Genomic DNA, 14993 nt, shown 5'->3' with positions numbered 1-14993 from the left:
TACAAATAAAGATTATCATTTGTATGCGTGTGGTTGCTGACCTGCTGCCCTGTGTATCTGAGGCCATCCAGATTGACCTTCCATTCTATGAGGAGCTGGTACTGTTCCTCCTGTCCTCCCCAGATCCTCACCATGAAGCAAGACACCGAGGTGTCCAGAAGGTCCGGCAGCATGCCAAAGTCCAGGCTCCGCCACGTCGGATTCTGACAAACACACACGCCAGGGTTTGCAGTCACTTGGTGAGGCTAATCAGTTTAGTAAGAGTACATTAATATCTGACATAACAGCTGATCAGCACAATCATTTTAATCAAACTTAACCTTAAACTGAAGCTGTACAAGACAATACAAGCGTGTGAGGTTTTCTTTTTTTTTAGGAGCACATTAGTTGGGGTCAAAATCTGAAATCAAAAATGCATGGTACCTGTCAAATTCAATGAGCCCTATACATTGTAAAGTAACTGAATCATCCTGTTCCACATTAACCTTAAAGTCTGAACCCTACTACAGTTTGTTCTCTGTCCTTGAACTCCCAGACTGACAGCACTAAGTACTGGTTCTACAAAGCACTGTAGCCATTTACATCATTCAATTATGTACCATTTCCCTCCATCAGAGAGAAAATCTCTTGCTCCTCGGGTCACTTTTCAAGGACAGGTAGGAGAGGAAGCACAAGCAGAAGTACAATCCACAGGGTGGGGGGGTAGAAAACAGAACTAGTGAGAGTCAGTGGCGGAACAGAAAGGGGCATGGCAGTTAGAATGAAAACAGGAAGACCAACAGGAAACGTTTCCCTAGACAAATGATGATGGGAAGGAAACAGAGTAGTAGAGAAGGAATGTAAGCAAGGATGGTAAATTCAACAGGAGGAAGTTGGGCTAAGAGATGACAGGAGTCATGACTCCTGCAGCGCATTATACAGTCTGCAGAGGTAGGATGCCTGGAAAGCAGCTTAGGTCAACTCATGACTCAGCAGCAAGCCCGACAGTAATGGCTTGCCGTCCTTGGCTGCTTGCTTCTATAGCTTCCTGCATCTGCCACGCAAATAGGAGAAGAACAGCCAAAGAATCATGGGTAATTTACACAACTGACTGATGCTTACAGACCAAGAGAGAAAGTTGCACAAGGGAACAGCACAGACCATATTCAATTCATGCAAAGCCTGACATTTTATTCAACGGAGCAGGTTTCACAGCATGTCTGTACTTTGATGTTTGAAAACCACTTTAAGTAAGGATATAGTGAAACAACAAGTCCAAATGTGTGACTGGCAGATAGGCAGCAGGTATAAATGCCATTAAACTACAGGAAGCTTGTCTTCCTTCATTGTGGCACTGCACATAATCACACACTCACACACACACACACACACACACACACAGCGGGCTGCCGGTAATGACAACATTCTGAAGTTCTCCCAGGAGGCAGACATGAATAGTTTCAAGGTTTAAGTAAAGTATACTCACCAGCGAGTCTCGTATGACTTCACTCTTGTAAAAATCTAGAAAGACATCAGAGAATGCTGGTTAAAAGAAGGTAGAAAACTCTCATGCACAACCAACTGGGTTACATCCACCCTAAAATGCAATTCACAGAAGCTCAGCTTTAATTTGTGAATTTAAACCAGATCCCGCGGGACAGCAGATATACAAGGCTGCAGTGATTATGTCATCAATAGTAAACACACAGTGAGGACACCGCAGTGACTTTATTGGATAATGGACATGTTCTGATTTACAGCCGGGAGCCATACATTTAAAAAAAAAAAAGAAAAAGAAAAAGCATTTAAATGGATAATCTTTAAATAAAAACTCCTGCAGAACCGAGTGGCTCACTGGTTCAATGTCCATGCCGCTGCTCCATAGAGCGCGGAGAAATATAATGTGCATTATAAAAGTTTTTTGTGAGCTTGTAGACAACAGACCTGTTTGTTTAACAGACCGAGCATTGTTACCCACGGTCAGCTCTCTCCTATAGAGGAACGACAGGGTGGAAGGTGTGTGGGAGGGGTGTTAACACGGACCTCTAGAGATGCGGTCTCCTATACAGAGGTGGAGGGTGAAGTAAGTGTCCAGCAGCGGGGAGCCATTCTTGTTGACAATGTTTCTGGCTGCGATGCTCCGGAGATGACGCAATCGTCTCTGTTTGGCAGGGGGAAATATAAAAAGAGATGGAGAGAGTGAGGAAAGATTAAAAACAAATAACAGATATCATGGCTGCTGTGTTCAGTTTCATTCTGATCAAGTGATGGTCGTAATACGGCAACAGCGTCACTCGAGAGAGCCAATCGTTGGCCGTGCGTTGACAGTTCGCTGGACAGAACGGCGTAAGAGAGATGCGAGACAGACGGCACGGAGCATGAAGTACCTGACCTGCTACTTCCTAGCTACAGACTGTGTCTGAGACTGTTTTCTCTTGTCTAGCCAAAGTAAGTAAGTAAGTAATTTATTTGATATACAGTCAGGTCCATAAATATTGGGACATCGACACAATTCTAATCTTTTTGGCTCTATACACCACCACAATGGAGTTGAAATGAAACGAACAAGATGTGCTTTAACTGCAGACTTTCAGCTTTAATTTGAGGATATTTACATCCAAATCAGGTGAACGGTGTAGGAATTACAACAGTTTGTATATGTGCCTCCCACTTTTTAAGGGACCAAAAGTAATGGGACAATTGGTTGCTCAGCTGTTCCATGGCCAGGTGTGTGTTATTCCCTCATTATCCCATTTACAAGGAGCAGATAAAAGGTCCAGAGTTCATTTCAAGTGTGCTATTTACATTTGGAATCTGTTGCTGTCAACTCTCCAAAGAGCTGTCACTATCAGTAAAGCAAGCCACCATTAGGCTGAAAAATCTAAACAAACCCATCAGAGAGATAGCAAAAACATTAGGTGTGGCCAAATCAACTGTTTGGAACATTCTTAAAAAGAAAGAACGCACCGGTGAGCTCAGCAACACCAAAAGACCCGGAAGACCACGGAAAACAACTGTGGTGGATGACCAAAGAATACTTTCCCTGGTGAAGGAAACACCCTTCACAACAGTTGGCCAGATCAAGAACACTCTCCAGGAGGTAGGTGTATGTGTGTCAAAGTCAACAATCAAGAGAAGACTTCACCAGAGTGAATACAGAGGGTTCACTACAAGATGTGAACCATTGGTGAGCCTCAAAAACAGGAAGGCCGGATTAGAGTTTGCCAAACAACATCTAAAAAGCCTTCACATTTCTGGAACAACATCCTATGGACAGATGAGACAAAGATCAACTTGTACCAGAGTGATGGGAAGAGAAGAGTATGGAGAAGGAAAGGAACTGCTCATGATCCAAAGCATACCACCTCATCAGTGAAGTTTGGTGGTGGTAGTGTCAATGGCGTGGGCATGTATGGCTGCCAATGGAACTGGTTCTCTTGTATTTATTGATGATGTGACTGCTGACAAAAGCAGCAGGATGAATTCTGAAGTGTTTCGGGCAATATTATCTGCTCATATTCAGCCAAATGCTTCAGAACTCATTGGACGGCGCTTCACAGTGCAGATGGACAATGACCCGAAGCATACTGCGAAAGCAACCAAAGAGTTTTTTAAGGGAAAGAAGTGGAATGTTATGCAATGGCCAAGTCAATCACCTGACCTGAATCCGATTGAGCATGCATTTCACTTGCTGAAGACAAAACTGAAGGGAAAATGCCCCAAGAACAAGCAGGAACTGAAGACAGTTGCAGTAGATGCCTGGAAGAGCATCACCAGGGATGAAACCCAGCGTCTGGTGATGTCTATGCGTTCCAGACTTCAGGCTGTAATTGAATGCAAAGGATTTGCAACCAAGTATTAAAAAGTGAAAGTTTGATTTATGATTGTTAATCTGTCCCATTACTTTTGGTCCCTTAAAAAGTGGGAGGCACATATACAAACTGTTGTAATTCCTACACCGTTCACCTGATTTGGATGTAAATACCCTCAAATTAAAGCTGAAAGTCTGCAGTTAAAGCACATCTTCGTTTCATTTCAACTCCATTGTGGTGGTGTATAGAGCCAAAAAGATTAGAATTGTGTCGATGTCCCAATATTTATGGACCTGACTGTAGCACCTTTCACAGACAGAGTCACAAAGTGCTTCACACAAAAGACATTTGATTAAAATACAATAGAATCCAAAACAGAAAATAAACAAGCAACAACAAATGCAATTCCAATGAGGATTAAAAGAATAAAACCCCAAAAATTACAAACATTAGACAAAAGCCAGTTGAAACAAGTATGTTTTCAGTTGCTTTCTAAAAGCGTCAACCGAGACTGCAGAACGTAAGTTAACAGGAAGGGCGTTCCACAAGGTCGGAGCTACCACTTCAAAGGAACGATCACCTTTAGTCTTTAAACGAGTGCGTGGGACCACCAGTAGTCCCTGGTTAGAAGACCTGAGTGACCTGTTAGTGATGTACGGATGGAGCAGGTCAGAGATATAAACAGGCGCCTGTCCATGCAATGCTTTATATGTAAGAAATAGAACCTTAAATTGGATCCTGAACTTTATTGGAAGCCAATGTAACATGGATAACATAGGAGTGATGTGTGACATTCTGGTGGACCTGGTCAACAGCCTAGCAGCAGAATTCTGCACTAGTTGCAGACGGTCCTGGGATGACTTGCTAAGACAAGTGAAAATGGAGTTGCAGTAATCAAGCCGTGATGAAACAAAACCATGAATGATCATCTCAAGTTCACCTTGCGAAACCACGGTCCTAAGTTTAGCAATGTTTCTCAGTTGAAAGAAACATGTACGGGTCAGTGTCCAGATATGTTGGTCAGGAAACATATTCTGATCAAATATAACACCAAGGTTTCTAAGATTGGACTGTACCACTGAAGAAAGGGACCCCAAAAGATTAACAACTTTGGAGGCTGTAGTATCCGGAGCAACAATAAGGACGTCAGTCTTATCTTCATTAAGCTGCAAGAAATTGTTTGCCAACCAATCCTTAATGGAGGACAAACAATTGAGCAGTGTTGACACTTTGTTAGTTTCCTCCGGCTTAAAAGAGACCTACAGCTGGATGTCATCAGCGTAGAAATGATAACGTATATCTCCAAATTGCCTAATTATGTGCCCTAGGGGAAGCATATACAATGTAAATAAAATTGGACCTAACAAAGTAGCACTACACACCATCACCATGTACGGATCGACTTACAGCTGTGAGTCAGCTTTCTCCGCTATGAACTTTAAAACCTAAAAGTACTGTTCGGGATTGAAAATGAGCACCTACACATGACTGTCACACAAATGTATGAGAATGGCCCTAACTCCATTTAAGCCAGGATTTAAACTACTTGCAGGGCAGTCACAGGCCCATACCTCTCTCTAGGAAAGGAAGTAGGCCAGAACAAAAAAAATAATGTAAAAACATAAACCTGTGTTTGCACTTTTTCTAAAAAAAAAAAAGTATTTAAGTATTTTATTCTATTTGCTGTTTTCTTTTACTTTAACTGTAGGCTTTAAGTTTATTGTGGTAGGACTAATTTTATTTATGGTTAAGATAGCTTTTTGTTTTTTTCCTACAAATTGACAATACATATTGTTGAAATGATTTGGAAACGTAGGTTGATTTTATTTGATACATAGGGAAAGGCTATAGGACGTAATTTAGACATTATGACGTTCGGACCTTTGCCGGGAGGAAATTTTAGTAACTGGACCTGAATAATATCAATTGAATATATATATATATATATATATATATATATATATATATATATATATATATATATATATATAAATAATATATAAATATATATATATATAAATAATCAGCCTAAAATAGCAGTTCTTTCTCATGCACAGAGGCACCACCAGCTGTGAGAGTCTGCTGGATGTCAGCAGTTCAAATAATAGAAGCATGACATCTCCATGGTAGAATTAAGTAGCCAGTTAACTCGGCAGGCATGGTCAGTCATGACAGTCACATGAGAAGGGTATGAACATTGTTTAGCTCTAAAGTGATTTATCAAAGAATCTACATCACAATGAGCCAACCACAGAAAGGCCATTATTTATAACCAGGCTCTCCGCACAGACTTTCCACAAAAAACATGACGCACAGCTAGGACAAGTAAAGACGTTACAAGATAAATGCCTACCATTATATGGCTTAGGCGCAGAACCCAAGCCGTTTTGGTTACTACCTAAGCCGAATGAATGTAGCTCAATGATTTTCCTCAGCTCTAGTGATTTAGTTGGTCCCCAGTAGCCTTCTTTGGCAAATCTTGTCTTTAAGCTTTTTAAGTAATATTTGTTTATTATATGCTATAGTTTTTTTTTTTTTTTTTTTTTACATTTTAGACACACAATAATGGTCCAAAAATAAGTTTTCTTATTTTGAAAAAAGTTAAATTTTTTTAAGGAAGGACCCCTAACCCCCCCCGCAAAATATGTGCACCTAAGTATTTCTACAAACCTAGGGAAAACACTGTAGCCTATATGACATTGGTGAATATCTAGGTTTGAATTCAAAGAAAAAATCTCTATGCAGCAGAATTTGGTGCCCGCTTCGGTAAAAACCTCAAATCTTTAGGCTTATGTAAAATAAGTGCACGTGTGTGTGGAAACACAAGAGGCACAGGAGATGCCATTTGGCCGATTCCCGCTTCAGGCAAACGCGTCACTACAGCACAACTTCTCTCTTTAGCAGCAGGCCTGGCCTCTCTCCTGCAGCCACACTGAGACTAAAACTAAGTCACGGGATTCCCTATACGATTAAGGGCCTCGCAAACAGAAACACTACTTGTTCGGCAAAGGCAAACCCCCCCCCCCATCAAACATGTGAGTGCACATTTCTCAAGTGGACCACAGGCAGAGAGAAATGGTTGTGAGTACACTTGGCGTGTCGGGCTCTCTACAATAAATCTACACTAATATCAGAGCCCTTATTATAGACTAAAAGCTCAGACAAAGATCAAAGTTAGGACCACCATTGGCTCACCCCATGTGCTAAAGTGATCAAAAAAGTCTGATGGTGGTATGTGACAAACTACTCTATATCCACGACGTTCCACTTCCGGGATTGCTTCGATGCCGCCGGAAATTCCGCCGGATGTCCCTCTTTTCGGCCGGATGTGCGTTACCTTGGGCTTTCTTTGTGTTGGAATTTTAAACGGTGGATTTCTGGGGACTGTGGTTAACTGCTCCTCAGATCTCTGCAGGGTAAATCTAGACAGCTAGCTAGACTATCTGTCCAATCTGAGTTTTCTGTCGCACGACTAAAACAACCTTTGAACGTACACATGTTCCACCAAAACAAGTCCCTTCCCGAGGCCATTTTGCAGAGGCACCGCGGCCGTGTGACGATTGTGATTGGTTTTAAGAAATGCCAATAAACCAGAGCACGTTTTTCTCCCATCCCGGAATGCTGTGCGGACTAGCCAGACCCTCCTCTGCAGCCCTGTGGAGGAAGGTCTGGCAAAGCGAGACTAGTGACAAAGTGATTAGCTGGTCACAAGCCCTCTGCTGAACATCTCTGTAATGCATGCACATGCAGACATCACATTTACAGGGCAAACTAAATCAAAGCTCTGTCTTAATATAGTTGCAGGAAGGTGGATTCCCCAAATTATTTGAGTGGACCCGATATGAAACAGTACCCTGACACAGAATTCAAATACCCTCAGCTTAATAAAACTAACGAAGTCTAATAAGTCCTACCTTCATGAAGCTTAGAATGTCCAGTTTTTGATGAAACAACTTTATGGTGTGTAGTCTGCAGACTGGAGGTTGTGGTGCTGTTGGTAGGCGTTTCTAATATTTAGTCTACCCTCATTGACATATTGTTTCAGCTAGCTGTACCTTATAAACTGGAAACTGAGGGTATGTCATTGCTATCACCATAGAAGTATGTGCCTCTCCAACAGCTACTAGTAGAAAAAGTCCTATTGTCAAATTTGGCAAACAGAGCCTCAAAAAAAAAAAAAAAAGTGTATCTAGGTTGGGCAAAGTACAACATGAAAAAATAGCATGTATGCTAACTGATCAACAAGCCATTTGCAACTCTGGGTGTCATGATTTCATGTCTGCCTTAGGCGAGTTACACAAAGTAATAAAAAAAATGTAATCCTACATAGTCTTTTGGGTTATAGATACATTCAATATGCAATCACAAACAAATATTATATTATGATAGATGACTATGCTTCTCGCCCTATCTGTAAGGGAGACGCCAGACACTCTCCTGAGAAAACCCATTTTGGCCGCTTGTACCCGGGATCTGGCTCTTTCGGTCATTACTTTTTATATTGCACTCATCATTTCTCCTAAACAAGCTCCAAATTAACGCTTGTGATTGGTTAGAATGTGTACCTCTGACAAATGAACACTACAGCAAAGCAGAGCTGGCAAATATTTATATATAAATATATGATAGATATTTGTTTGTTTTGGGGGTTTTTGTGCTACTTTTTTTCCACATGCTTTGTATTAGGGCTGTGTATTGGCAAGAATCTGGCGATACGATACACGTATCACGATACATGGGTCACGATTCAATATATTGCAATATATTTCATATAAATTAATAGATTAAAAAAAAAGACATGATGTTCATGAAAGTCAAAGAAGTTTACTTTAGGTAAACAATTCAGTACACAGAAAATCAAACTGCCAGTTTGAGATTGTGGTTCACAGGTTCTTAGTGAGCTAATGTTTATATTAGGGGTGCACGATATTGAAAAAATGTGATATTGCGATATCGATATTAATTTCGATATTTTTAAACATATGTAAAATTACCAAAGTTATGGGGGCTTAAAACGCATCAAAATAGATTTATAACAAATAAAACAAGTTTTCTTACAACACAAGGTTTATTTCAACCGACGGTCATATTTGACTGGTCCAACATGTGTCTACAGAACAGGACACGTTTTACTGGTTGGACAGTATAAAATAAATAAATAAAGAGCATGTCTATAGAACAGGACATGTTGTACTGGTTGTATATACACTACAGTATAAAAAACAATGCAATGCACATCTGTTGGCTTAAAGCCGTATTTCAAGCTACTGAGGAGAGGCATTACCTACAGTCACATTAGTACAAGAGACAGAGACAAAGCGACAGGCTGCATTCATTTCAATGGGAGTAGCCATAGCCATAGAAGACTCTCATGTCATAGAGATTATAAATATATAATGTCCCTTCTCTATCACTGTGGGAGTGGCCGTTTGGCCTGGCGACTGCTAATCCAGTGACAGCGCAGGAGCGCGCAGTGCATGTAAACTCTCTTTTTATGGCTAATGTGACTGTAGGTTCCTTTTGGCCTCTAAGGATTTCCTTTCAAGCTCTGTTATTTAAGTCGTCTTAGAGCAACACTCATTTCTTACTTTTGTGTTCTTTGCACCACTCTTCGCTCTCTTTAGGTCCTTTCTTTTCTTTCGCCGTTTTCTGGTTCTGGAGGCTCCACGCAGCTGATGTTTATCGTGCTCTGGTGTGTGTGTGTGTGTGTGTGTGTGTGTGTGTGTGTGGTAGAGCTAGACGGAAGAGTGAGAGCGTGACGAGCGATTTTTGCCCGGAATGAGTCGCGACTCTAGAGTCATAGTGAGAGTAACAAAGTGAAAGTTCTTTCTGACCACGGTGGGAAATCTGGAGCAGGAAAAGTTAATCCGCTCCTTGATTTCATGTTTATGGAGAAGGAGAACCAGGAAATGAGTCGGGGGAAATACAACGCTACCAAGTGGTGTGTATTTTTCGAGCGGTGCATTAAAGAGTATAGACGTAACAAGAGGGGAAACTCAATGGAACTGCAGCTCCGCCATCTTGGACTGAATGTAACACAACATTCTATTGAGTTTCGCCTCTTGTTGCTTCTATACTCTTTGGGTACATGTCGGGAGCGTGCAACGCAAACAAAATATCGCGTAATTATCGCGAGACGTTGTGGTATAATATCACGCAACGTGATATCGCGATAACGATATTGAGTCGATATATCGTGCACCCCTAGTTTATATGCTAAAGTAGGCCAAAGTTCAGCCATAGCTACGTTGTTAGCTTCTAGCAGAAAGTCAGGCACCGTTAGGCAAGGACACTCGTGGTGCTTCACAGCATAGCCATCTAGCGGTAGGGGGTTTAAACACAACATAAACGTGAACCACTGTCTTACATGAATATTTTTGAACATTAAAAAAAATAAAAATAATAATTGATATTGCCTTTTTGAAAATCAATACAGTATTGCAAAATAAAATATCGCGATACTCAAGTGTATCGATTTTTTCTTACACCCCTACTTTGTATATGTGAAACCGGAAGATGTATTCAATAGCGGTGTCTTGTAATCCAATGTGGCATGGGCAAAATGTTTAGAATGACAGAAAAATAAACAAATTTATGATGAAATATAATTAATATATATTGATATATTATTATTATATTGATATAAAAATAGGATTTGGGTTAACATTTGATGTGTGTACATGTTCTGTCTTCTGAAACCACAATCTCTTATCCCAAAATATTGTAACATTACAGTCCCTTCGTATTACTTCAATATGTATTTGGTCAACAATGCTGTTCTATATGATTGTGTGCATATCACACAGCCCTACAACAGAGCAAGCACTCTCAAAGCACAGTGTTTGCATTTGGTTGAGTGTTGGGTATTTGTAGTGCTGCAGCTCTAAAAGGTTTGGCATCTAGTTGTTTTTAATGCACTCTCACAGTTTTCATACCAGGTTTATGAACAGAAGTCACAAGCTCTCCGTAATAAACCACATTAATCATCTCTCCTGAGTGTAGCTCTCAGATCTATCTTTTGGAACTGTAAGACAGTAGGACAATGTTTTATTATGGAGCTAGGGAAGGGTGTGGGAAGAAAAACTCAAATTCAATCAATGGAATCTGGAAGACAATTTCACATCTATATTAAGGGAATGGGTGTATCTATGGCGATTTCCGATTAGTGCAGCTGTTAAATAAGATTTAGTGATAAGACGTGTATTGGTCACAGCCCCATGCCCTTATAATATTCACATGGTCACAGATTAATCATGTGAGAGAACACATGAAATTTCCTAAAATAAGAGCTAAAGATAGAAAATGCAGAGGCATTTTTAAAGGGTCACGTCGGCCAAATACACAGGGACATGTTTTCTGCTTATCCAGAGTAATTGTATTTGGCCAATACAATGAAAGTGAATGGAACTTCACTGCAGATACATCTTTCAAACGTAAGTTTCCAATGCTTTGAAGAGCACAAACAAAAGCCCATTCATCGTCATTGTATGGGGGGGTCGCTGCAGAAAATTCAGAGCCAGAAATGTTTAAACCTAGACACATAACATTGAAACCATTTACATGACCAAACACCACTTTCTTGTTCTCCTATATGTACAGTGCTTAGTATGACATACTATATAGCGTATGATTTTAACCTAATGAATTTGAGCTAACATAGGTTAACTTATGTTCACACCTTTGCTGTGACTGGAGCAACATACTGTAAGGGTTCTAGACTGTAGATTCTTGGATTCCTGATGTGGACTGAAGTAGTTTGATCTAGGTCCAAGAAACTCTTGCTGCATATACTGTAGATGTGACTCATTGGATGTGTGCAGATCAGGTGTGTGCTATTAAAGCTGCACAAAATGAATATGCTCAGCCTAATAATGATATCTAACAACGTGGATTGCCTGTTTCTAGCTACCGTTACAATCAGCATCTAGCCTAACTACAACTCAAAATGTCAGGGATGGTAATGTGTCTGTGAGAGCCCGATTTTACAATCTGAGGTCGGTAGCCGTAATGAATGAACTGTCAACTTTTTGCATGTCGTTTCCAAATGAATGAATGAATATATGAATGGATAGATGGGAGATCGATTTGTTAGGCTCGAAAATGAAAAATGAAATCAGTTCATGGTCTAGACTTTTTTTAAATCCCAATAAAATAACTGTATGAGGTAATATAACACCACAGCAATGGTATGCTACTGTTTCCCTTTAACGTTAACTGAGCTGCCACCTGCGTGCTGACCTGACATAACGCCAAGTTAAGTTGCCATTAGCAGAAGCATACTAGCTTCGTGCACAAATAAACGTGTATATACCCTCAAAATAGTGCAACACACTGGAAAAAAGTCGGGCTCTAAAATGCCTACCAGCAGCCTAACTGGTGTTAGTGTATCTGGGGTGTCAGTCCAGTTCCATTAATGTCCAGTAAACTAACGCTAGCTAACTGCAAGCTAGCAGATGCTAGGTAACTAGCTAGCCTGATAGGCCTGCCGTGTTTCTCCAGGCAGCAGTTGTAACTGACGTTGTAAACTACAGTATATTACACACTGACGCGGCCCAGTCCAAGTTTTTTTGTGTCATTTGAAAGCAGTTCGTATTGACATAAGTCAGAGGCTTTGCATTTACCTGCTGGGATGTGAGCTCTACATGTAATGCTCGAGAGGATGACGCTCCAGAGTTGGTGACAGAGGCGGCGGGGATGGCAAGAACCCGACCGGTGATGGAGTTCATCCTCCTGTCGACATCTAGCGGGTCCCCCTCATTCAACAAAACATCCCATCCAGAACACTCGGTTTAAAGTTTACGAAGCCCCAGGCAACAACTAGAGACATGCAGACACGGTTGTTTGTGAGGGTAAAGCGCTACAACAGCTGTCAGCTAACCACTTGGACGTAAACAAAGTACAGGCTATTTTGCTACACTAGGTTCGGAAATCCGTCTCCGGTTGGGAGGCGCGACACCTAGGCTGCTGATTGGCTCGAACTAACGTCAGTCATGTAAAGGTGGTTCCTGCTACTGAAAACTCGTGTTACTATTGGTTGTATTGTCGGTTTATCATCCAGGATGGGGCGGGTGTCCGTTGAAATCTGTCAAAGCTGCAAAATAGAAGGAAATTGCATAGCACAGCGTGACATGCGGGTGACAGTTAAATGATGGCATCCCACACTTCCAATTTCTCACCTCTCATCTCCATTAGAGCTAGTACAAAAGCTTACGAAAACTATTCAAATGTATACTGTACTGGCCAATCCTGGGTCTCTTTTCCACTTATGTTAGTGATCTAAGTCTACACAAACATTAGGCCATGAACCAACACTGGAGAAAAAGGGGCAGCTGTCAAACTATCTCTATTATTTGGAATATTTTCTGTGCATTAGACCACAGTAACATTAAAGTATTCCTCATCTAGCAGCTAGGGAAATTAAAACACCTCAGGAGGCCCCTGGATCCCAGAGATAGAGAAAGTACTCATGTAAAAGTAGTAATACCACAGTGTAAAAGTACTCCATAACAAGTAAAAGTCCTGCATTAAAAGGTATACTGAAGTAAAAGTACAAAAGTATTATCAGCAAAATGTAGGATACTTAAAGTATCAAAAAATTCTGTCCATGCAAAATGACACATTTCTGATTGTTATATACACACACACACACACACACACACACACACACATACGTCTTTATTGTATAATTGGATCATTATTATAATTGATGCATTAGAAAAACACTAATGTTTTAGCTAATGTCCAGTCAATGTGGACTGGAGCTACTTTCATTTACTTTCTGTTGGATAGTTAAATCTGTAACAGCGCGGATTATATTTTATAAAATGATCATGTGTTTTGAATGTAAAATGTGGATCTGCAATGTAACACCTAACTAAAGTAACATAATCACTGCAGTAATAGTATATTTGTTTCATCTGAAATGTAGTAGAGTAGAAGTATTGAATAGAACATGTGAAAAATACTCAAGTAGGCTTACAAGTACCTCAACATTGTACTTAAGTACAATACTTTAATGTACTTTATTTGCAACCACGTGTGTGTAAGCTCTGATCACCCTGACTGCAGAATATTAAGCAACCATGAGGGGGCAGCATCACACACATAGAGGAGTTCTGTTTCCACAGGGTCATTGGACTTTACAACAAGTACTGATTGCTTCTGCTTTTAGGAAAACTCTGTCTTGTGTATTTAAAACAGACCCTGCTGTGGGAAGTGAACATTTATATCATAGATTTAAGATTATTTCATGTATTGAGTTTGATGAAGTCTAAGGTTTGTTAGATGTGTATTAACAGAAGTCTCAAAGGATCATGTCTTCCTGACAAATGGTAACACCAAGGGGGGCAGTGACCAGTGGTGGAAGAAGTATTCAGATCCTGTACTTAAGTAAAAGTACTAATACCACACAGGGACGTTGTTAGCCCTTTTTTAGGGGGGCTGAAGCTACCCCAAAATGTTCCTAAGCCCACCCAAATAATAATAATATATAATAAAATATATATATATTTTTTTTTTTACTGTGCACTCTGTATCACTCCCTATGTTGAATCAATCTTCCTTTACCATTTATCTGTTTGTGTCGTTGTGCACTTCAGTCTGTCAATTGGTCGAAATGGCAGAGTATGGTATGTGGACGAGCAAGGTAGAGAGTGACTGAAGAGAGAGAGCGTCAGACGGCATTAAAGTGCTCATATTATGCTCATTTTCAGGTTCATAATTGTATTTAGAGGTTATATCAGAATAGGTTTACATGGTTTCATTTTCAAAAAACACCATATTTTTGTTGTACTGCACATTACTGCAGCTCCTCTTTTCACCCTGTGTGTTGAGCTCTCTGTTTTAGCTACAGAGTGAGACATCTCACTTCTGTTCCATCTTTGTTTGGAGTCACACGTGCAGTAGCTAGGTAAGGACTACTAGCCAGTCAGGAGCAGAGTATGAGGGCATGCCACGCTAGCAGCTAGGCGAGCATTACGTGTGTTCCAAAGTGACCACGTTTGTCTCTGAAGTGAAGGCTGGACTACAATAGAGCTGTTTGGAGCAGTTTGTGAACAGTGTTTTCTGTTGGAGATGGCAAGTCCCTTTGGGGTGGACTTTGGGCTTTTTCACTTTGTAAACATATAATGTGCACAAAAAAGATATAGAACACAATAAAGGAAAGAGGAAAAAGCCAAAAAATCAGCTCCATCACGGGGATGA

At 40.5% G+C, this 14993-nt stretch overlaps 1 protein-coding gene across 2 annotated transcripts in view; it reads right to left on the bottom strand.

The window, feature by feature from the left end:
* The window catches only part of uvrag (UV radiation resistance associated gene), a 104653-nt gene extending 91931 nt beyond the window's left edge, over positions 1–12722 (bottom strand). Inside the window, exons 1-4 of one of the 2 annotated variants that reach the window (XM_078265781.1) lie at positions 12413–12722; positions 2023–2140; positions 1466–1500; positions 42–203 (exon numbers count right to left, since the gene is read on the bottom strand). In XM_078265781.1, coding sequence (XP_078121907.1) covers positions 42–203; positions 1466–1500; positions 2023–2140; positions 12413–12517 — 420 coding nt within the window. In that variant the 5' untranslated portion in view covers positions 12518–12722. The other variant, XM_078265783.1, reaches the window with a different exon arrangement.
* Between the last annotated feature and the right edge of the window lie 2271 nt (positions 12723–14993).

This window comes from Sander vitreus, chromosome 13, assembly GCF_031162955.1.
Source record: "Sander vitreus isolate 19-12246 chromosome 13, sanVit1, whole genome shotgun sequence".
Lineage (NCBI taxonomy): Eukaryota > Metazoa > Chordata > Actinopteri > Perciformes > Percidae > Sander > Sander vitreus.
Note: the sequence above shows the minus strand (reverse complement) of the source record. Positions and strands in the feature narration are given on the sequence as shown.